This window comes from Ambystoma mexicanum, chromosome 1p (assembly GCF_040938575.1).
Source record: "Ambystoma mexicanum isolate Mex_15411 chromosome 1p, UKY_AmexF1_1, whole genome shotgun sequence".
NCBI lineage: Eukaryota > Metazoa > Chordata > Amphibia > Caudata > Ambystomatidae > Ambystoma > Ambystoma mexicanum.
In genome coordinates this window covers 1,492,345,330-1,492,370,374 of record NC_090921.1, presented here as the reverse complement: position 1 = coordinate 1,492,370,374, position 25,045 = coordinate 1,492,345,330, and the positions used below count along the sequence as shown (strand labels likewise).

At 47.0% G+C, this 25,045-nt stretch overlaps 1 protein-coding gene across 7 annotated transcripts in view; it reads right to left on the bottom strand.

The window, feature by feature from the left end:
- Window positions 1-530: 530 nt before the first annotated feature.
- Window positions 531-25,045, bottom strand: part of LOC138456334 (dnaJ homolog subfamily A member 1-like) — a 972,900-nt gene continuing 948,385 nt past the window's right edge. For all 7 annotated transcript variants that reach the window (XM_069607170.1, XM_069607171.1, XM_069607168.1 and 4 more), the window contains one exon: window positions 531-2,118. In XM_069607170.1, the coding sequence (XP_069463271.1) occupies window positions 1,882-2,118 (237 nt within the window). In that variant the 3' untranslated portion in view covers window positions 531-1,881. The remainder of the gene's footprint in view (window positions 2,119-25,045) is intronic.

Sequence of the window (25,045 nt, the reverse complement as noted above, 5' to 3'; positions counted from 1 at the left end):
CCTCTAAGGCCACAAGTCTTAGTAAAATTACCAGATAATATTTATACTATAAACCTGTCTTCTTACCAAGCGAGGACTCCCCTAACTCTAAAGTGAGGTTATATCATTTGAATCTGAAGATGGCCTCCTGGGGAAGAACTTTGTCTACTCTCTGCACTGGGCAGGGAGAAAATAACCCATGAGCTGGATAGGTTACTGAATTTTGGTTTATGTTGTATTGCATACCAAGGATTTCAATTATGACTTGAAGTATTCCAAGCATTTGATTTAATACAAATTATATAGCTTGATAAGTTATGTTTACTTTGGGGCATGGATGGATGCTAGAGAATAAAAAAGAAGGGACCAACTACTCACTTTATTGTGTGCTGTACCTCAGATCCATCACCTGGAAACATTAAAACAGTATGGTTTGCTAAGAAAAATGCACCTCTTGCATGAAAAGGACTGAAAACCTTCCTGTTCTTTTACAAGTTACACTACTCTTCTGTTATAATATATGAACACAGCAGTAATGATGAATTATCAGGTTGGTTATCAATTGATTATTTTTAATAATGCCCACACTTCTCGTACATTGTGAAGACAATCTTTTGTACTGAAGGAGCAGAGTTGAAAGCGGTAAACATTCCAAGACATTTTAAAGGAATACCTTTTTAATCTGGCAATTTCAGAAGAGAATGCGGTTATACACACACAAAATTAATTGAAGGTGCAAACAATAGAATGACAAGGCAACTTATATGATGTGACAGCAGACTGAAGAAAATCAGTATAAGTGGGGTGCAGTCTACACCTAACATTTAAAGAGAATGCTGGTTGCATGGTTTTAGTTTGTAAACAGCCACTATCGGAGTCCATCATCCCTCTGTAGCCCAACTATAGTCCAACTTGCACTTTCACTAACAGCCAATGCTTCTTTCAAATACAAAGAAGTATTCTTACTATGAACTTTAGGGGCTAGCAAACTAGTGAGCTAAATCCAATAATACATGTCACTAAGAAGCTATTATAAAATGATAAGTGTCCATGACAAACTCAGAACCAATCAAATATCACAGGAAGACATTTGTATTCAGTGCCTACAATTTTCAAAGGGAATAACAATCTCTTCCATAGGAAGGAACAAGGTAGTATGGCCAAGGGAAACAGATGCTCGAATTGCAATTGGATTGGATCCACTGGAGTCTGTTCACTGTGGCTACAGGATAGATATTTGACATTCAAACGGATGTTTTAATTGTGGGGAAGGGCACATATTTCTATAGGTTTCTGGCTTTTGTGTAGCCAGTTTACACAGTTTCCTAATTTTTTCTCCAAGGAGGTAATGTGAAATGTAGATATGCCAGCAGAGTATACAAAAGTGAATCGGGTACATACATTTGTCAAAAGCATAGTCAAAAAAGTCTTCACAAGTGGCTTGTTTCAAATGATTTATCTTTTGACACTCAACAATTAACCTAAATATGTGAACACAGATTAAAACAAAGAATAATTATGAAATATTCTTTCAAAGTTGCAATTGACCTTTCAATTTATCACAAGCATTGGAATGTACTCAGCCCCACTCTTAGAGAACAAATTCCACATGGGCTCGAGAGCATTTTGAACCTACATTTAAGTTACAAGATGCAGTCTGCTGTTCTGATCCTGAAACCAATATCGGCAACAATCCTGGTTTTGAAAATGTGGTTATTGAAGAGGTGTGTGGCTATGTTACAGCACAGACGTTCTTACAGGCAACTGGGATATTGTTCACTGAAAAAAATATAAAAAGTCAGAGATGCCCAATTGCATTTCTGAATTGCTGAACTAAACCAATGGCTCTCAGCCTGAGTACTCTCGGTATGTATATAATCCATCTTGAGGTAAAACATAACATTAAGATGTCTGACACGGGACTTGCTGATGTTGCTGCCGATGATTAGTATAGTCGTGTTCATCTTCGTGGTAAGCCTCACCATTGTAGGGCTGCTTTTGTTGAGCATGGGGGTCAAAGTCAGTCAGTTTCACCTCTTCAATGTCCTCTGTGGTCATGAACTCCACCTGGGCTGGAAAAAAGGCTTGCAACTGCTGCAGTCTGTCTGTGGGAAGCCAGCCAGACTCTGGGAACTTCACCTGAGAGAGGGAATTTACAAACATACAAAATTCACATTGCAGTTAGAACCTCTCAATTTCAATCGTGAGACAAAAGCGCTCGCAGAAACCAAGCAAAGACACACGTGAATTAAACGTTTCAGCAAATTATGTGACCTATATTAACTACTTTACCAGTTTTCAATGTTTTATCCAAACTTCTTATTTACCATAGTTTCTACCATACTAGCCAACTTCTAAGGACTACCATCAACATAACATATGTAGGCAAAAGCACAACAAAATACAAGTTATTAAACTGTTCAGAATGAAACCCCTTCGGACATTAAGAGCATACAATCATGTTTAGACATTTCAAATTAAAACTTTTTTTAAAAAAAAATCAGGCACTTTGTTAAGCACTGACAAAACCCATTCCAAAATTCAGGAGAAAGGAAAATAGCCTTGATGGCAATTTGGGTGCTTCTTAGAATGTGCCCTTCCTCCGTAACAACTGGCTGCCTGCAAAATATGTAGCAGCAGAAAGCTTCCCCCAAAGAGGCAATCGCTAACTTTTTTTAATGTTAGGCTCCCAGCCTTATTGTGCACCCATTCATACATTTTTGTTTCTGCCATGCGAGGTTGTAGTGTGCTGGTAAGAGCACGGCAAAGAGTACTGCAACCACCATGAAGGTAGTCATGTCTGACTTAGTTGTCCTGCACTCCATACTTCACAACTGGTTGGAAATCAGATTGCACAGACCAAAATGTGAATAAATGTTGGTCTTCCTGCTCAAAAGCGGCTCCACTCCTTACAGAAAGCATAAGGAGTCATTTTAGTTCCCTAATCTGTACATAGAGCCATTGGAATCACTTTTAATGACCACGATATCTCACTCCTCCAAAACGCAGAAAAAAACAATTGTACCTCGGGGACGCCATTTCATCAAAATGCCAGGAGTAGAGGAAGTGACATCACACAACCCTTGACCTCTGATGACATCACAGGACGCAATGTCATTTGACCCCACCCCCGAGTGACATCATAGGAAGTGATGGCACATGACCTTTAGATGCATCTAACACCCATGTTTACACCCAGAACATTCAAACACACAGATTACCATATTTCCTCTCATTCACAAACCACTCACTGATCCCTAGCACATAGATGCATACATTTGACACGCACTTCACACATGCAAAATACACACCAAATTTAAAAAAAGATAAAGCCTTCTTACCTGTTTTTCCAGCTTCAGTCCATCCCCCCAGGTCACCCACGGCTCCTCCATGCTTCTCACAAACAGGAACCAGGAAGCTTGCAGAGTTTCCTGGCTTCTGTATATGAGCCGCGAGGACGCCAGAGGAGAAGGGGTTGGAGCTGAACATGGCATGTGACACGTGTCACGGTATACAGTGATAATAACGAATTGACAATAACGAACCCTAAATAACGAAACAAAACATGGAATTTTTGGGTCAAAGTATATATGGGGTGGGTAAGGGATTAAAAAGGAGGTAGAGGGTTGGGGTGGGGTAATAACGCAGGGGAAATGGGGGTTTGGGTGGGAACCCCAATTGAAAACAAAAAGTGTTATTTTTTTCGTTATTTTTAATTTGTAAAAAATGTTTTAGTTATTAGTAAATTTGTTAACATCACATGGAACCACGTGCCACATGTCATTGCCAGCTCACCCTACTGAGCATTTCCTTCTTGCGTTGCAATCCCCGGCCCAGCCTTCACTCTAATGGGTGAAGGCTGGGCCGGGACCCCCCCTCCCTCCCCTAGACCTGGTGTCTTGGGGCCCCATTAATCCAGTGCCAAGGAGTTTCCATAAAAAAAATCTTTTTATATGGGATACATTACTCACCGTAATCGTATTTCTGATGCTTGTATCTGCTTTGATTCACATGCTGTGCATAGGCTGACATCTAATGGAAGCTGCAGAGTATTACAGTTGTTGTTTTCGAAATTCAAAAATGGACATCGACAGGGCGTGCCTGTAATACTATCCCTAGTGTGACGTCCACTGTACCCATGATCCGTCACACGTCCAGGTCCCTCAGATTGTTATTTTTCTGACATGAGGTAGCATGAAGTGTAGCGCGAGTACAGTTGTATCCAAGCAGGTACAGATACATATCAGACAAGCTCATAAGAATACATGTGCCTTCTCTCCGAGGGGAGGAAGGGTGGGCACATGTGAATCTGAGCAGATACAAGCATCAGAAATACGATTACGGTGAGTAATGTATCCCTTCTGAGGCTTGTGGAATCTGCTTAGATCACATGCTGTGCATAGATTAGCGAGCAGTGTTAGGAGAAGGTGGTGGGATGTGAGAAGGTTCATGGGCGAACAGATGTCTTAAAACCGCTTGTCCCACCTGTGTTTCTGTCTTGGATTCAGTGTCAATGCACTAATGCTGAGTGAAAGTGTGTGTTGAGCTCCATGTAGCTGCTTTGCAAATGCTGTCTAGTGGGACATTTGCAATGAAAGCCAGAGTGGCTCCTGTGCTCCTTGTGGAGTGAGCTCTAGGCGTGATAATGAATAGCAAAATTGTATACATCTGACTATCCATCTGGAAATGGGATTTTTGGAAATGCGGTCTCCTTCTCTGCCTGGTGCTATGGAGAAAAACAGCTTGTTGGTTTTTCTCTAAACGGTCTGGTTTTGTTTACATATTAAACAACTGCCCTCCTCACATCTAGTGGATGGAGTTTACCTCAGCTGAGCTTGTGGGGTTCTGCAAGAAAGCCGGTAGCTGAACAGACTGGTTTACGTGAAACTTAGAGATGAACTTAGAGGAGAAACTAGGGTGATTACATAAAACCAGCTTGTCCTTGTGAATGACAAAGAAAGGATCCTGCACTGACAATGCTTGTATTTCACTAACTCATTTTATGGAAGTAATAACCACTAAGAAGGCAGTCTTGTAAGTCAGGTGTTTAAGACTTGACTTATGCATAGGCTTCAAAGGGGGTCCCATGAGCTTAGCAAGTACAACATTGACATCCCATTCTGGCGGCTGATTTGAAATTGGAGGGTGGAGTCTCTTTACTCCCTCCATAAATGCTTTGATGACAAGCACCTTCCACCATGAGACCTTATTGTAGGAGGTTGGTGTAGGATGACAAAGCCGCCAGGTGGACCTTTAAAGAGCTGAATACGAACCCAGAGTCTAGCAAGTAGAGCAAATATTTTAGAATGTGGGATGGGGTACATTCTATGGGGTTAATTCATTAGACTGGCACCAAATTACAAATCTCCTCCACCTGTCGAAATAACAAGGTCTAGTGTTAGGCTTTCGTGCTTCCTTCAGGATATCGATACACCTCTGTGGCAGGTTAAGATGTCTGAATTCTATGACTTCAGGAGCCATGCTGCCAAGTTCATTGAGTGAGGTTGTGGGTGCACTGTTAATTCTCTGTGCTGAGTGAGCAAATTGTTCAGGCACGGGAGCTTGATGGGATCGCACATCGCCAGTTTGCACAGATATATATACCATGGTTGCCTTGCTCACATAGGAGCAACTAGGATGAGCGTCACTTGTTCCTTGTGGATCTTGTTCACCACCTTCTTCATGAGAGGCGTCGAGGGAAAAGCGTAAGCAAGTTTCCCTGACCAGTTCATCCATAGGGCGGTCCCCTTAGAGCCTGGCTGGGGGAACCTGGACGCAAAGTCTGGGCATTGACTGTTTTCGCTTGTAGCAAACAAGTCTATTGAGAAAAGAGATGCTCTGCGACCCCTGCGTGTAGTCGCCATTTGTGCTCCTCTGGTAGGGGATCTCTGCTCAGAGAATCTGCCAGAGAGTTGAGTTCCCCTGGAACGTGCTGTGACGATAGGAATTTTTTCTGTTTCATTGCCCATCTCCAAATATGTTGCATAAGCCCGAACAGATTTGGAGAGCATGTGCCCCCGTTTGTTGATGTAAAATATCACTGTAGTGCTGTTGGTGAGGACTTGCACTGACTGGATTGCTAGGTGAAACTCGAATGCCTGAAGGGCCTTGAATATCGCCAGTAATTCCAGCAGACTGATGTGGTTCTGTGCTGCCGCATGACACCACAGACCCTGAGCTGTATGAGGAGGTAATGAGCCCTCCACCCGGCGAGTGAGGCGTCTGCCATAACAATCGCTTGTACTTCTGGATCGTGGAAGGGTTTTCTCTTGTCCACCAGCGAAGGTTTTGTACTAGTGTTGCCGAAACGACCACTAGATCGTCCCACTGACTGCTTGCCTGAGATCACTGTTACGCCAACCACTCCTGCATGGGTCACATGCGCAGGCGCGCGTAGGTACCAGGTAAATGCAAGATGCCATCATGCCTAGCTTTGCGCACCCTTATCTGGCGGCCGGTCTGATAATGCAGTATTTGCAGTAACATGTTTTGGACTCATTCCTCTGACGGAAAGACCAACCCCTCTTCTGTGTTTATAACAGCTCCTAGGAACTGTTTGGTTGTGCCTGGCACTAGGCTTGATTTTTTCTCGATGGAGAAGCCCAAATGAAATAGAAGGTTGATAGTTCTTTGAATGTTTTCCCTGCAAATTAGGGTAGACTCCCCTGTAATCAGGCAGTCGTCTAGGTAAGGATACACTGGGATTGCCTCCCTGCGCAGGTGTGCTGCCACCAACACAAGTACCTTCGTGAATACCCTTGAAGCAAATGCTGTTCCGAAGGGCAGCACCTTGTATTGGTAGTGCTGGTGTGCCATCTTGAAACGCAAGAATCTTCTGTGCGCTGGGAACATCGAAATATGAAAATAGGCATCTTTCATATCCAGTTGAATTGAGAGTGGGTTTTTCGAGTTTCAACCTATTTAAGCCCGGCGACCTGTTTCCTTATATTCTAGTTAGGTGGTGTCGCATATGTGAGAAACATGGAGGTCACGTGAATCCCATCTCCAAACAGTACATTATAATTGAGTTCTCACCAGAAAAATGCACCACAAAATGAGTTAAGGTGAATAAAACCTTTTAATGCAATCAAAACAAAAAATAAACTCCTAATTCAGGCGTAGCCCTTCAGATGACACATGTTTCGGCTGGTAGTGCCTTTTGAAAATCTAGGGCATTTGTTAAATACTGTTCATGATATTTACAAAAAAATAGAGTTAAGAGTTTTAAAAATCCCAGTTTGAAAAAAAAACAGATACAACCAGAGACAGGGAGTAGGGAGGGGTGTAGGGAAGGATTGTTGGGGGTGAAAAGGAAATAAAAGAATCCATGAGCAGGACATTAATTCTTAAGTTATATAATGTCTTACTGTTAAGACGGATTTCTGAACTCTGTCCTGGCGGCGCAGAAGTTCAGAAGGCCAACCTAATTACTTGGAACAGGGTAACCTCTGGACAACCCAGACCAATCAGGGTAGCGATCGCAGCGGTCAGGACTAGGTCTCAAGAGGGGTGAGGGTGACTGAAAGCCCGCAATGAGCACACAAAGCAAGGACACTTACAAACTACTCCAAGCAGGTGTTATATTAAAAATATATACACATTTATTCAAAGGCCTTTAAAACAATGACCGTAGCGAGAAATCACAATACAACTCTAGTAAACCAACACATACCATACCAATACAATATATATACAAATACAAACAAGTCTCAAGCGTTAGATGCACGAAATGTGTAGTCCACCTAAAAGGGAAGGAAAACAGGCAGTGCGAAATAATGCTTAGACCCAGTCCGCCTTCAGAGGCACCTAACTAAAAGGAAGTCCGAGCCCTACGAAGAGTGGAGCCTTGTGCTCAAAAGTACCTGCACACGCTGGTGCCAACGGGCAAAAGGCGAGTCTCTTCAAGGGAAATCAGGCAGTTCAGTTTAGTGCACAAATGAAGAAGAACAGTGTTCCGCGACTCAAGCGCAGCCTCCACTGTGGGCAGAAGCAGAGCGCGAGTACGGAAAGGCGTGCTGTTTTGACACAGCGGGGAAAATCTATGGGCTCCTGCAGGAGGGCGACCAGTTCCTAGCTATGCTACTCACCGGTCCCCGATGCAAGCAGACCCAGGCTTCTCCGCGTCAGTTTCAGTCGCTGGCAGGTTCAGAAGAGCAGGGGACGTCTCGTCGTCGTGTTGAGTCTGCAGCAGCAGAGTTGAGTAAAAGACGTCCCAAACGAAGGAACCCGCACAGTTTGTTACCACAGCAGGGCAACGGAGCGGCCGTGTGTATCTGAGCCAAATGTACACTACTCACTTCAGACCTGGGAACGCCAAGTGTACGAATCGTGTGAGAGTGACAAGGACTCGAAATACTACACAACCTGGCGGCGGTTACAGAGCAAGACTCCTGTGTAGGCTGGTCAGTCTGCTGGATGGCCCAGAGACGCTTCCGAAGGCTTACTAGCAGGAGATGGTGAAGATGCCGAGAATAGCTGTCCCCGCTATTCCAAGGGTCGAAGTACCAGTACAGGCCTTCTGGTTCGATCAAAGGTGAAAAGGGTTTCACAACGCGACAGCAGTGCAGAGGAGCAGTCCTTCAGCGGGTCACCAGCGATTCCTCGGTCCAGCCTCTTGGTTGCAGGATACTTGGCTCCTGTATTCCTTCGTTCGTGAGAACTCAGGAGATCGACATGGTAGTGGTGTTTCCAGCCCCCTCTTATCCACGGTTCCCTTCGCGCCAAAACGGAGGGGACCCAATGGGAGATCCGCTCATCAACACTCACACCATTCGTGGACCGATCACGGACCACTGTGGTCCCAGGCATTCACACCACCCTAGACTCTCTGGCACCCAGGATGTGTATTGGGACCAGACATCCCAGCCCACATCCTGGATGCACACACCAGGCATGTAGAAGCCTGCGAAAGCATCCGTGTTTTGCGGGAAAGTACATGCCCAAATAAGGAAGGCCCCGGGTCGGCTCGACCTGCGGGAGGTGAAGGGAGCAAGACGGTCAGCAGACAGGACAAAGGAGCCTCGTGGTCTGGCCATTTTGGGAGCCAGGCCACCATTTTGGGCTAAGCGCGAGAAACGCGCTTAAAACGCCAAAAGGAGCTCAAAACACAAGAAACGATCGCTGCCACCATTCCCTTCCGTGAATCACTTGCACCGATCAGTTACAATCCTAAAAGAGTATCTATGGCCTGTAGAAGGCTAGAGACCCAAGAGAGCAGTAACTTAGCTTACAGTGCCCTCTGGTGTCATGTTGCGCGAGAGCCGCAACATGATAAAAGAAACTACGGAAAACAGCGTTTCCCGGTGCTGACTGTTTTAAGGGCATGTCAGTTTCCCCGTAAGAATGGAGCGAAAGCCCAGAGGAGTGTGGCAGAAGGCTGCACTTCTCTGGCAAAGTTGAGAACAAGGTGAAAAACAATAGCAAAAAGTTTAGGGGTTGCCACATGGAAGGAAAATTACCTACAATTACAAAATATTTCCTAACACTTACATACAAAGTTGATGGGTTGAAGCTACAATTATGTATTGCAGAATCCTTTGTTTACAATTGAAAATGACAGTTTTGCATCAAATACATTGGTCTCAAGCAGATACTTGAACAAAGATTCAAAAGCCAAAGTCTGGTAACAGACTGTGTTTGCAATGCCTGTCCCCAAAACACTAGTAATCCATTGGTTTGGCATCACTTATAGCACAGTTACTGAGAGTTTGTTATAAACTATTTTATATGCGGTAAACAGTTAAGTGATCCTCATCTACAGAAAGATGAAACTCATATCAGAATTTTACTAGCTAAGCACTAGACATACTGTTTATACAACAACCTGATGTGGATCACTTACCTGTTTAACGCATTTTGTGGCAAATTTTTCTGGTGAGAACTCAAATATAATCTTTCATATCCCGTGTTGCCTCGTAATCCCCCTTTTTTAGCAGAGGGATTACCTCTTGTAGCGTAGTCATGCAGAACTTTTGTGGCATGACATATTTGTTCGCAGGGCGTAAATCTAATACTGGGCGCATTGTTAGATCTTTCTTTGGCACAATCAAGTAAGTTGAATAAATACCCTTGTTTACCTCGTTGGCCGGGATGATTTCTATGGCGCCCTTTTGGAGCAGCGAGGCGATTTCCTCGAGGAGGATGCATTGGTCTTCTTTGGAGTGGGTTTTCTGGGGTGGGGCGTGGTTCGGGGGTCGCTCGAGGAGCTCTATACAGTATCCGCCCGCTACAGTGGATAGCACCCATCTGTCTGAGGTGATTCCCGCCCATGCTTGGGTGAAGTTTGAAATGCGCCCTCCTGCTTGAGAGGCATGGGAGGGCACCTGAAGCGGGTTTGCACTGTTTCTGAGGAGGGGTACCACCTCTGGAGGAGGTAACCCCTAACCCGATTGCCTGACCTGCGCGGTCCTCTCTGGTAATTCCGTAAGGCCTGGCCTTGATTGTTCCCCCAGGCCGTTCCCAGATTATGATTATAGTTGGAACCCCTCTGGGAATTTTGTCTGCGTGAGCAACGAAAATTGCTGTTTCCCCCTCTGGCCAGAAGGTTTATTGTTCAGCTGGCCCAGTGATTTTAGCATATCATATTCTTCCTTGGCTGTCTTCAAGGCATCCTCGACGGCCTTACCAAAGAGTAAGTTGGGCTCAACGGGCATGTTAATGAGTGGCCTGTGTCTCCGGCTTAAAACCAGACTGGCATAACCAAGCGTGATGCTTAATAATGGTTCCCTCAGCTATGATTCTGCCGGCTTTGTCTGTGGCGTAAAGATTGCTCTTTAGCAAGCAGCTAAAGCAGCCCTTCCTTCTGCAGCCACTAGTGCTAATTGAGTCTTGAGGGGTTCCGGGGCTGACGAGAGTAAAGTTGAGACCTCGTCCCATTTATGGCAGTTGTAACTAGCTAATAAAGTAGAGTTATTAGCTATCCTGGTCAGGAATGCAGCAGATGAGGCCGCCTTCCTGCCCATTTTGTACAGCCTTTTACTTTCTTTGTCTGGAGGAGCCTCAAAAGGAGGCTAGGGGAGTACCTGCTCTTTTCCTTGTAGTAACAACGAGCCAGTCAGGCTTTAGCTGCCCCCTGATGTACAGCGGGTCTGATGGTGCAGGTCTGAAAAGTTTTTCTATGCAGTCGTTCACCACCTGCGTCTGGATTGGGTGTTTCTAGCAAGGGTTGTACCTTTCGCTGGACAGACTTTAGTAGGGGAATCAATTGATTTACGGCCTTTTTATCTACCAAGATTTCGTCAACGAAATCCTTGTCCTGTGTATCTGCTTGGGTAGATATTTGTAGATGAGTACTTCGTTCAGAAGAGGCTGATCATATATGGGTGAGTCTACAACCGGGGGGTCCAGATTAACTGGGGAGTCCATGTTGTGTCTAGGCGCGTTATAAATGCCATATCATATCGTACATGTCTGTATCTGGATCATCCTCATTAACCCCATAATAAGGGTCTGCAGCTTCTTGGACATAGAGGTCTTCGTGATCAGTGTCCGGGTCATATAGGTCAATGATAGTGGGACCTTGCACTAGTACACTGGGGCGAGACCTCTTAGCAGGGGTTGAACAGGGTTCGGAGACCCAGGGGCTGCTGTCGTGTGGGGGGAGGGGTGGAGTGAAAGCTTGTGAAGTATTAAGGGTCTTTCTCATAGAAATTTGCCATGAAGGACATTCTTTTCATGACACTATCGATATCTTCAGCTGACCATTGGGCAGAACTAGAAATGACCACTGGTTGAGGTGGGAGACGTAAATCTTCTGGAGTGGGTGGTACTACAGTAGAAGGCATATCCTTTTTCTTTAAGGCTGATGACAGAGAATCCTGTACCTGAGGTTCCTTACTCTTGTGAGGGGACCTGTCCTTCTGTGATTTATATTCGAAGAGCTGTTCTTAGACGCCCTTGATTTAACAAGGCCTTCTGTTCAGCACCTGAACAGCTTGGATCCAGGCGTCGAGCTTCCCTTGTCCTGGGCCATGTCCGTTGAGATAGGCCGCAGATCTTCCGGAATCCTCCAAGAAGTGTAAACTCGATGAAAACTTCACCCTTGAGGGGCGTAGAAGAATTCCGAAACGGCTCCCCGTTATCGGAAGTAGAAACGGTGAAGCTTGAGGCTCGATTAAACCGAAAAATGAGAATCTCCTGAAAAAACGTGAAAACGCAGTAAAAAAACTCGAGAGCTAAACACGAGGACTCCCAACACTTGAGCGTGCGGTAAAAATTTGAGGATGGCTGCCAGAGGCGGGGCTTAGGGAGAGGGCAGTCATTGGCTGGGGGCAGTATGACCCAGAGATCAGTGATTGGTTACTACTAAGAAAGACAGATCAGAAACGAAACTGATACTGATTTTTTCTTTACCGAGGATTCCCAGCCTGACGACGGGGAATATTCATGTGCATTTGAATCCATGCCAGACCCCATGCTGGAGAAATGGGCTAGTCCTGTTTGTTTGGGGTCTTTTACCAATATCGATGCAGAACGTCGAATCTCGGCTACGGGCAGATCCAAAGTCTCGTCAGATGCTAATAACCTTCAGGAATGTTTTTACCCACCGCGTCTGTTCTGTCTTTCAACAGCCGGAGCCTGTAATGTGGCGATCTCGATCTTCAGTGCCCAGAGGACAGCGATTCAACGGACCTCTCCCTAGACGTTGTGCATTGCTGTTTGCTCGACACATGTGTCGAGTCACGGCCGTGGGTTTTGTGTTTGATAGAGGGAGTTGTGAGAGCGCTTCAGCCGCCGGGTGTCTTCCCTGTAACAAGGGTGCCGCCTTTCTGTTAGGGTCGGGGCCTGCGCTTGGGAAACCAGAGTAACCCCGTCGCCTTCGCTATCGGATACCGCAGCGTTGCTGCCGTCACCAAAGGTCCCCTCCACTTCCATGGCCTCGATCTGCCTGCCGTGGTGGGCCCAGCATTTAGTTAAGTGGTCCATCAATGTCTTGGGTTTGATCTACACGCTCGACAGGTACCTTCGACGGGGTCCCGAGTAAGACAAAGGTTACACACAAGGTGTTTGTCAACCCACAGGAACTTTTTGTTGCACTTACGGTACAATTTAAAAGGGGTCCCCATCCATAATGGAAGCACACGGCAGCTAGGCGAATGTAGTGTATGAAAAGGAGTATATACATTCTAAAATGTCCCCCCCCCCCTCTCCCTACTGTGTGGGCCATAGCCCGGAGCGGCCTTCCAAGGCCGGAACGGATCTGTCGCCAGTCGTTTCTTCACCGCTGTCAGATGGTCTCGATAGTCGGTGAATATAAAGGATAGTAAGAAAAACTATCGGTAATTGGTAATAATAAATGGTGAAGAGCAGAAAGGAGAACTCAGTGAAATAGCTCCGTCCACAATGGCGGAAAAAAACAACCTGAGGTACCTCGACGCGTGAAGTACCATGGGTACAGTGGACGTCACACTAGGGATAGCATTACTGGCACGCCCTGTGGACGTCCCTTTTCGAATTTCGAAAACAACAACTGTAATACTCCACAGCTTCCACAAGCCTCAAAAATATATATATATATGAGAATGCATTACTTACCGTAAAAGCATTTCTGATGGTTGTATCTGCTTAGATTCACATGCTGTGCATAGGTCCGACATCCAGTGGTCACTGCGGAGTATTGCATTTTGTTTTTCGTAGTCGAAAAGGGGACGTCGACAAGGCGTGTCTGAAACACTATCCCTATAGTGACGTGCGTTGTACCCACAATCCCTCACGCGTCGAGGTCCCTCTGTTTGTATTTTTCTGCCCTGAGGGAGCCTTCTAGACGTGAGTGAGTACAGAAAAGAGAGAGATATATAAAGGAAGTCTATGTTCCTTCCATCCGAGCGGGGAGGAAGGGCGGGCGCATGTGAATCTAAGCAGATACAACCATCAGAAATGCTTTTACGGTAAGTAATGCATTCTCTTCTGATGTTTGTTAATCTGCTTAGGATCACATGCTGTGCATAGACTAGCGAGCAGTACCCGGAGTTGGCGGTGGGTTATGAGAAGGAACAGTAGAGAAAAGGTGTCGTAATACTGCCTGTCCCACCTGGGAGTCAGATCTAGAGTGTGTATCTAGACAGTAGTGTTTTGTAAAGGTGTGCACAGAACTCCAGGTAGCCGCTTTGCAGATGGACTCAAGGGGAACATTTGCAATGAATGCTATGGATGCCCCCGTGCCTCGAGTAGAGTGTGCTCTTGGCCTAAAGGGCAGTTCTCTCTTAGCAAGAGTATAGCAGAGAGTGATGCATTGAACAATCCATCTAGAAATAGTGGATTTTGAAACTGCATCTCCTTCTCTTCCTGCTGCCACCGAGACGAAGAACTGATTAGTCTTCCTCAGTGGTCTGGTTCTTTCCATGTAGAACATGACCGCTCTGCGTACATCTAGTGTGTGCAGAGTCCTTTCTCCCAAATTGGAAGGATTTTGAAAGAACGTTGGTAGTTCTATAGATTGGTTTACGTGGAATTTAGAAATAAATTTCGGAGCAAACCTAGGGTGAGTGCGTAGAACCACTTTATCTTTGTGAACTGTAACGAAGGGGTCTAGAATAGAAAGAGCCTGAAGTTCACTTACTCTCCTGATGGAGGTGATAGCTATTAAAAAAGCAGTCTTAAGCGTGAGGTGTTTAAGAGATGCTTTGTGCATGGGTTCGAATGGAGAGCCCATGAGTCTGGTAAGTACCACATTAAGGTCCCATCCGGGAGCTGGGTCAGCTATCGGGGGGTGTATTCTCTTTACTCCCTCCATGAAGGCCTTTATAACAGGGATCCTCCACCACGACACTTTGAGTTGGGAAGTGGTGTATGCAGAAAGTGCAGCTAGGTGGACTTTAATGGAGTTAAACACTAGACCTGAATCCAATAGGTGGGTCAGGTATAGGACCACATGTGTGGGAGAGCAGTCAATAGGGTTGATGCTTTTACTCCTGCACCAGATGACAAATCTTTTCCACTTGCTAGAATAGCAGTGGCGAGTGTTCGGTTTTCGGGCTTCCCTGAGGATGTCCATGCATCTTTGCGGGAGTTGTAGATGTCCGAACTCTATGATCTCAGGAGCCAAGCTGCTAAGTTCATGTTCTGGGGGCATGGATGCAGAGTCCTGCCTTTGTCCTGAGACAGCATGTTGTACGGGCAGGGGAGTTTTACTGGGGGGGATAGAGACATCTCCATCAAGTGAGCGAACCATGGTTGTCGTGCCCACATTGGGGCCACTGGTATCATGGTCACTTGTTCCTGGTGCATCTTGTGCACCACTTTGTTGAGAAGGGGAGTCGGGGGAAAAGCGTAAACAAATTTCCCTGACCATTGCATCGACAGACCGTTCCCCTTGGATTGGTTCTGGGGGTACCTGGAGGCGTAACTTAGGCATTGTGAGTTTTCCAGGGTTGCGAACAGGTCTATTTCTGGGAATCCCCATTGTGTGAAGACGTCGTGCAGGCGCCATTCGTACTCTTTGGGCAGGGGGAAATCTCTGCTGAGACTGTCTGCTAGCAGATTGAGTTCCCCGGGTACATGTAGTGATAGTAGGAACATGTCCTGTTTGAGAGCCCACTTCCATATATTCTGGGCCAGCTTGGACAGGCCTGGAGAGTGGGTGCCCCCTTGCTTGTTGATGTAGTACATGGCTGTGGTGCTGTCTGTAAGGACCATTACTGTTTTGCCTTGTAGGTGTTCCTGGAAGGCTCTTAGCGCCTTGAACACAGCTAGTAGCTCCAGTAGATTTATGTGTTTGGATGCTACGTTCGGAGTCCACACTCCGTGAGCAGTCTGATGGGATAGGTGCGCCCCCCATCCTGTGAGGGATGCGTCTGTGGTTAGAGTGGCTTCCGCCGCGGGTGTGGCAAAGGGTTTCCCTTTTTCCATGTTTTCCTTTGTCCACCACCGTAGCGAGAGAACTAAGGCCTGCGAGACCACAACTAGATCCTCCCATAGTCCGCTGGCCTGACACCACTGGCTGTTGAGCCACTCTTGCATTGGGCGCATGCGCAGGCGCGCGTGAGGTACCAAATAAATACAAGACGCCATCATTCCTAGCAAGCGCAATGCTTTGCGTACCGTCACCTCTCGACCGGTTACATATTGAGGGATCTGAAACAGCATGTTTTGGATTCTCTCTTTGGAGGGGAAGACGAGGCCGTCCTTTGTTTGAATTAGAGCCCCTAGGAATTGCTTGATTTGACTGGGGTCTAAACTGGACTTCTTTTCGTTGATGGAGAAGCCCAACTGGAACAAAAGGTCTACTGTCTTTTGGGTATTGGAGAAGCATGTTTCGTAAGAATCCCCTGTTATGAGCCAGTCGTCGAGGTAAGGGTAAACTGGGATGGACAACCTGCGCAGGTGGGCCGCTGCCACTGCCAGCACCTTCGTGAATACCCTTGGTGCTGATGCTATGCCGAAGGGTAGCACTTTGAACTGGTAGTGTTTGCCCTCTATCATGAACCTGAGGTATTTTCTGTGCGCTGGCAACATTAAAATATGAAAGTATGCATCTTTCATGTCCAATGTTGTCATGTAATCTCCCTGAGAAAGCAGTGGGATTACTTCCTGTAAGGTTACCATACGAAACTTTTGGGGTTTGATAAACTTGTTCGCTGGGCGCAGATCTAATACAGGGCGCATGGTTAGATCCTTTTTGGGTACAAGGAAGTACACTGAATAAATACCTTCCGTTACCTGAGATAGAGGCACGACCTCTATGGCTCCTTTTTCCAGCAGTTGTAGTACTTCTTGGAGAAGGATGGCAAGATGTTCCGGTGTCATGCGACGTCCCCTCGGGGGTCTGTAGGATGGGGAACTGTTGAATTCGATACAGTATCCGTGGGCTACGGTGGAAAGTACCCAACGGTCTGAAGTTATCTCCTCCCATGCAGGAAGAAAGGATGTTATCCGGCCCCCGACCGGTGTTGCATGGGAGGGGACGCGAATCTTCGCGTCACTTGGAGTTGTTGGGGGCTTGGGAGCCTCTGGGGGTGGATCCCCGACCCCTCCCTTTGCCCCGGCGTTGGCCTCTTTGGCTGTACTGCCCACTATTGGTTTGGTAATTGGTGGCAGGGTATTGCTGATGTTGATTTTGTTGTTGGTGTTGGCCACGAAAAAAGCGTTTGTTGCCATAGCCGCGCCTGGTAGTGGGCTTAGAGATTTGGTCAAGAGTCTTGATAGTGTCGAACTCTTTTTTAGCCATCTCTAGGGCTTCATCTACCGCTTTTCCGAAGAGGTTAGCGTCCTCGACAGGTTTATTTATCAAAGACGCCTGTGTCTCTGGTTTAAAGCCTGAGTTGCGCAGCCATACATGGCGCTTTAGGAGTATTCCTTGTACCAAGGAACGTCCTGCTGTTTCTGCCGCGTCCAGAGAGTTTTTAACAATGCTCTGGTTCACTTGGGTTCCTTCGCCAATAGTTGACAGTAGGCGCGTACGTAAAGGCTCCGGTGCTTCCTCGGCGTCTTTTCGCAGTTTGGCCCACTGCGCGTCTGCGTAGCTTGCAAGCAAGGAATTGTTGTTGGCAATTCTTGCTGAGAAGGCAGCCGAGGAAGTAACTCTTTTTGCAAGGGCATATAGCCTCTTGCCCTCCTTGTCAGGGGGTGCCTCACTGGTGGAAAGTGGTACCCCTGCCCTCTTTCTAGTATTAGATACCACTAGGGAATCCGGAATGGAATGTCCCCTAATGTAGAGGGGGTCTGAGGGTGAAGGAGTGAAAAGTTTTTCAATCCGTGGATTGACCCCTCTGATCATTGCGGGAGTGGACAGCGAAGGTATGATCCTTCTCTTCACTGAAGCGAGGAGTGGAATGGTCTGGCTGACCGGGGGTTTTTCTTTAATCACTCTTTCTACAAAGTCTAATTCTGGAGAGAGTTCCCCGGTGTCGAGTTCGAAATGCGCTGCTGCTCTGCGCAACAGTGCATTGAACGTGGGCTGATCGTCAATTGGAGACGTGTTCCTAACTGGAGAATTGTCCGGAGGAGTTAGGTTTAGGACATCAGTGTCGGAATACACTGATGGTGATTGCCAGGGGTGTGAAGGTCCCTCTTCTGGGTTAACCCCGAAGCCTTCTTCTATAATGTCTGTTCTGTCTTCCAGACATTCCTCCTGGTTCTGTTCTTCATTGTCCATGAAATCATCTTCTTCCTCGAAGTATTGTTCCTCCCCAGTGAGGTCATATACATCTTGGAAGTCTGAGGCTGTGTCCTGCTGGGGATCGACTAGCCTCGGATTTTTGGCCCTGGGGTCCTCCCCTGAGGCCCTTCTCTGGTCCTCTTGTGAGTTTGAGAGGCCTGGGTGCTCATGAACCTTTCCATCCTCTCCATACAGAGGTGGAGTCTTTCCATTGTTTCATGGGGTACCCCAGAGCGGTCTGGCGGGGGAAACATAGGGTTATCTAACTCGAAATGGCTCGACCTCTCCCAAAGCGTCGAGGAAAGTGTCCCGTCGCCCTCCGAAAAACCTTCAGGTGTGTCGGGAGACTCCCTGACTGAAGGGGGTAGTCCCTGCTTCCCTTCGGGCTTTTTCGGCGTATCCTTTAACTTATGCGTAACGCTCGACGTAATCTTCGGCGTACGCTTTTGGGCGTCGGCTACAGCGATCCTTGCTAAGCTATCGGCGACTCGCTTGTCGGCGACTCGTTTGTCGGCGGAAGCTTGAGTTTTCGATGCTATGGGTATCGAACGCTCTACGGCGGTCTGCGCTTTCTGTTGATGCGCACCGGCCGATGGTTTGGTGGCAGCGCCCTTGTTTGCCGAAAGCCCAGTCGCAGGTCGCGGCTGCGGTTGCGAGAGGGGCTTCGAACCCGAACGGTCCGAGGAGGCCGCCGGTGGAACCTGCGTCTCCTTGGGCGCCGAAGGTCTTTTCGACTTCGTCGAAGAAGAGCCGTGGGTTGTGTGTTTATGTGGATCTTTGTGTGCGTCTGTGTCGCCGGGGTGTTCATCCCCATAAGCAGGGCGTGAGCCGAGCCCGTCGGGGCCGGGGACAGACGACGAAGCGCGTAAGCGCTCCTTAGAGGGGGTTTCGACTTCCGTAGCGGAGGTCGTATTATCGCGTTCCTCGTCACTGTCGGTGGTAGCAGCGGCGGGTGAACCTTCGGCCTTCGACATCGCGTAGGCCGCCCACCTTTTAACCCTTCGGTCTTTTAGAGTTTTAGGCTTAAGAAGCCGACAAGCCGCGCACCCTTCCTCCTTGTGATCGAGGGGCAAGCAGCGGTTACACCGTGAGTGCTTGTCCTTCCAAGTGAATTTGCCTTTACAAAGTGGGCAAAACCTAAACGGTGTCCTCTCCATAGCCGAGGCAATAAATCACGATAAACACCCCAAGGGAAAGGAAGGGGAAAGGGAAAGGCATTCTCAGAAAAGACCCAGAGATGTCCCACGACCCCACTCTCCCTACTGTATATGGCCTGCGAGGCCAGGCCACGTGTTCGGCAGCGCCGAAGGATTTCTTCCGCTCGACCCTCCGTCGAAGATTCTTTTCGGCGGAGAACAGCTTACAACTGCGTCAAGGGAGGGATTATTAATATTAGAGAAAAAAACGACCAAAGGTCGAGGAGTTGCAATGTCTCTCGAGGAGCTCCGCGTGAAGGCGACCAGAAGCTGGGCGGAAAAAAACAATCTGAGGGACCTCGACGCGTGAGGGATTGTGGGTACAACGCACGTCACTATAGGGATAGTGTTTCAGACACGCCTTGTCGACGTCCCCTTTTCGACTACGAAAAACAAAATGCAATACTCCGCAGTGACCACTGGATGTCGGACCTATGCACAGCATGTGATTCTAAGCAGATTAACAAACATCAGAAATATATATATATATATATATATATATATATATATATATATATATATATATATATGTATATATATATTTTTGCAGTGGTAGCAAGGGAGACCGCAGGGGTAGCAAGGGAGACCACAGGGGGTCGCGGCGGCGACCTCCAAATGACGTCCCTGTTGTACCTAAACATTGCATTTACGCAGTCATGCCAAGTGCCAAAATAGCCACACAATTAACAGTATTCCCGCCCCTCCTCTAGCACATAAGGATATGGATGATCGAAATGTACACTACACCAATATATAGAGCCAAAGGGAAAAAAAAGGAATTACACATTAGAATATAAGGCCAAATGGGGTAATGGGATTTTTGATATAGCGCAACAGATATACAAGTGCAGGGCAGACAGGTGGAAGGTGTATTCGGAAATGGAGGCAGTTATATGAGGAGAGCAGATTTTTGAGTTATGAGAATGTTAAAACGCAGTATACAATGGGGAGGGCCGCTTTATGACATATGCCAGAATTGCAGCATGTAGCAGATAGGCTTGGGCGGATTTCCCGAAGGCCCTTCAGACACATGTGCTCAATGAGACTATTTTATCTTTATGTGCAGCGTGAGAAACTCATGGTGACAACAAGTAAGACAGACGCAAGTGCTCACAATTCAAGGGTGTTTATTGAACGGAAGTTGTATGCGGGTTGAAAAAATGCCTATTCTAAACCTATAGCTAAGATGGTAGCAAGCGTCGACCATCAAATGAAACAATAAGGCAGTCCTAGTGACATTGTGTCAAAATAAAAAGGCCCTATACTAAGAAACCTATTACCAAACTTCACAACTAATACACATGGTGGTGTGGGGTGGGATAGTTCTCAAGAATAGAAAGAAGCGTTCTCAAACGATATGTCAGGATACGGTAGCCTGGGCCTTCCTTCCCCACGTTTACTGCATGGGTAAGGTAGGAGCTTGGCGCACAGTACTGTCTCTGGCTTCTCCAGCATGATACAACAGTTCCAATGGCCGTTCTCAGGACTGTTGATGGCTAAGTCTTGTTTCCTCTGAAAGTCTCTTGCCTTTGGGGCCTGATGTGTTCAACCAACAAAAACAAAAGTTCCTTTAAAAAATTTAAGTTTGTTCCCAATATTTGCTGGGTGATGGGTTCACCCTTGGGTCCCCCTCTCCTGGGCTGACCCCTGTCAACTGTAATCCAAAGTTCAGATAGGGTGATGGCTCGACCCGTAGGTCCCCCTCTTCTGGGATGACGCTTTCTAAATTGTATTTCTTTGCACCTCTTATTCTTTTCTTCTTGACCTTTGGGTGATACCTTCACTCCTTGGGTCTCCCTTGTTCGGGCTTGGACCTCTCTCCACTGCCAGCACTTGGGAGACGACTTCACCCCTGGATCTCCCTCGTTTGGGCTCGTTCCTCTCTCGACTGCCAGTGTTGTATTAGTTACATCCCGGATCTCCCTCGTCTGGACTCAGACCCTTCTTAGTTTCTTAATGGCCCTCATTCCGACTCAGGCGTTAAGGGGTTTACGGCGCCGTAAACGGCACCGACCCTTAACGCCTGATTACAAGGTTCCCTTTGCGGGATGGCTTTTAACGGCTGCTTTTTGCCTTGGCGATAATTACGGCAAAAATGGGAATGGGGAAGGGTAAAATGGGAAATGGGGATTTACCGCCCCACTAGCCTTGGAATGGGGCGGTAAATCCGCCAACCACCATGGCGTAAACGTAGTTTACGCCATGGTGGTAGGTAAGGGTACGACCCAGGCGGTAACTTACCGCCTGGGTCGTAATGAGGCTCAATGTCTTTGTCAAACAGTTAAGTGGATCTCCCTTTTCTGGGTTCAACACCCTGTTTCTCAGGACCTTTAGACTTCGTCCCTCTCCTTCGGCATCCCTCCTCTGGGTTCACTATTGCCTTTTCAAAACTTTCTACTGGTTTCAACTGTTTGCGGGATTCACTTCTCCTTCCTTCATTCACAATTCGGGACTCACTTCCCCTTGCTTTTAGCCAATTTACAGATCAAAGTCTTTCGATTGTACAAGGTTTTTGCTCGACCCTCACGTATGACCATTTCCAGTTCCTTTGGTGGTCTTCCTATGTCCTTCTGGTTTTGGTAGCTCTTTGCTAGCGGGGAGCAACCAGCGCTTCTCGAGTTAGCACCCACGTGGTGCCGGTTTCCCACTTCAGCTGGTCTCCCCTTAATCACCTTTTACAGTTAAATCACAGTTCAATTAAATACGTTCAAACGTGCCACTTTGCGATTTTCACTCAACACAGCCCGGTGCTTATCCATTCTCTGCTCGACTCACCGGCTGCGATGAACCGCTTGGCTTTCAGCTTCTTTGGGGTCAAGGCAGGTACCACAGGCGCTGGAATCTCCTCTGCTCCGCCTTATCAGCATAGGCTTGCCCCGTGTACTGTTGACATTTGTAACAGGACACTTCTTCATGGTCTTAGGCTTTCCTCTACGAAGGTTGCGCAGGCCTGGGATGAAACGGGCAAGGTTACTTCTTTCCTCGCCACCCTCTCGATTCCTGCTGCCTTTTTCCTTCTCTTGAACTGCCGCGTTGTAGCCGTCTCGCCATGCTGTCTGCTGTACTCGCCTTCCTCGCCTTGCTTTCCTGCTCCACCTTTTATCCCCGTGGGGAAAAGGAAGGGCCGTCAGGTGTGTGTGTGATTTAAGTCAATTGCCTGACCCTCGGGTTGGGACATGTCAGGTACACTGGTTTAACATTAGTCTGTTGTCTATTGTGTGGTGCAAAGGTGTTCGTGACAGAAAAGGGGTAGGGCAGTGTCTTTGAATGTCCTACATAAGAGGATGGGGAAAAGGTGTAAAAGGAAAGGGGATACCGCATCTCACCGTCGGTGTCCCACTCCAACCCCTCAAGGACCCCTTCTCTCCAGGTGATCCTCCCTCACTAGTCCACCTCCAGAACTGGATCCAATAGCGATGGCCGTGTCGTGGTCACCTGTATAACAGGTCCTCAAGGTTTAGACCGGGAGACACCTTCAGGTTTCTCACAGCAGGTGGGAGACGTATAATGATGATATATAGGCATGCACCCTATATATTGTGCGCCCTGGGGCCCATGGGCATGCAGCGCTTTCCAAGATATAAATTATAATAATAATAATAATAATAATAATAATAATAATAATAATAATAATAATAATAATAATAAGTGAGAAGACCAATACCTCGGGTGCAGGCAGTAAGGGGAAAGTGGGAAGAGGACATAGGGCAGGTGTCGGAGGATGCAGAATGGGCATTAGCGTGCGAGAACACAAAAAAGGTTTCTGGTAACATACGGTTTAAGCTGATACATTACAAGTGTTCGCAACAAGTGTGTGTTGCGCCCAGAGTTCTAAAGATGCATAGCCAGGCGAGTGCGGTTTGTCCTAAATGCTCATACATCAGTGCCTCATTCATTCATATGTGCTGGGAATGCCCCCAAAACAAGGGAATTTTGGAATGGAGTTATGGGAGTGTTAGCAGAGTTCACAGGGTGGATGTTACCAGACACGATCAAAACATGACTGTTTTGGTATACTGCTGCTGAAGTTTGTTAAGTTGGGGAGAACACTGGCAAAAAGGCAAATTGACATGAAATGGAAACACGTGAGAGGGTTCTCGATAAGGACTTGGTTCAGTGATATGGCTGAATTCATGAAACATGAGGGCATTCACTCTGTGTGGGATGAATACGTAGATGCTCTTCTGGATTCCCTGCACTTAGTGCCCATATGGGGATGGATGGGGGGATGACCAATGGATAGCAGAGATAGTGCTAGGCAGGGAGGGGGAGGTGGAGATACATATGCATCATGGGTGCAGAGGGGAAAGCAAATGGGATGGCAATAAGAGATTAAGGTGATGGTGACCATGGGGGGGTGGGGAGGGGGTGATTACTGCTGAAAGGAAAAGTGGTTGATTAATCAGGAGGCCTGGGTGGGGGTCGGGATGGTAATTGATGTTGGTCGGCGAGGGGAGCAGAGGAGGGGTTGTTATTGGTGTTTAGGGAGGGTTGTAGTAGGTTGGAGGATTAACAGACAGAACTATGAGGAAAATGCAGCTTGTTATGCATATTAAAAACTGTGATAAAGAAATATAACACAAAAAAGAATACAAGACCAAAAATACAAGATTAGTTTATGACTAATGTGCAATTCACAAGAACACCTTTTACACCAGGAAAAAGCCAGAGATACAAATGTAGCAACAACTGACCCGTAGTAGCAAGGCGTTTCAGTACTGGCAGTGTTAGGCATGATTTCCCAAAATGCAGAAAAAATCTGGAGCACAACAAAGTCAGAATACATCAAACAGGTAGTGCTAGTCACCAGGACTAATTACATTCTTACGGCAGATAACGATACATTAGAAATCACAGGTTAAAAAGTAACAAGACATGTCCTCGTACACTAAGGAATACAGGCTTTTTAACCTAAATTCAAGGGACTCGGCGGTCACCCAAAAAAATCCCACTTTCCAAGCAAGTACTTGTTAAAGTCACCTCCACAAGAGTTTAATGTTTAAGATTTTTAAAGTTCCCCAAGGAGTATAGGTCAAAACCAGTAGGTTGTTCTGCTGTAGTGGTGAAAGGCCAGGTAAGTCCAGTTCTCTCCAAAGGTGTAGAGATGGTGGCAAACAACCCCAGGGGAACCCAGAAGTAGACTGCCCTAAAGATATGCAGTGTCAGGTAGGTGACATTAAAGCCCCAGGGGAAGATGCTGCCCAGATGGATTTATCCAAATACAAGTCAAAGGGAAAACACAGTTTGAAGATATCTGTAGAGACTGTCTACCACAGGGGCCCCAGAGGGTATCCAGAATAAACCACCAATCCAGGGTCCAGAGATAAGTGCTCATGGTGTTGGTGCCTGAAAAAATGGTTCCAGGAAGGTGAAACAACTATCTCTTCTTTTACAGGACAAGATGAAGGATCGGTTTATGCAGGAACTTGGAACCCTGAGCCAGCGACAAAACTGTTGCCCCAAAAGAATGATAAATGATCTTCCTTGGGATGGGGCCCACCATCGAGAGGTGAAAGTAGTGATGGAGGTGGCTCCCGAAGGCTGAAAGAAGCCGACTAAGGGAGGATTTAGAAGCCCAGTGGGCAAAGAAAGGCAGCACTCCAGCAGAAATGGTTCCACTACAGAGACAACAGTAGAGGTGACCCTGGTTGACCCAGAGGCACAGATGAGGCAGGGTGTTTGCTTCCAACTCCCTTCAAGGCAGCGTCCAGTACAAGCCAGGAAGCCATAGTGGTAAAATGTTCCGTACAATGGTCCTGGATTGGAAGGAATGGCT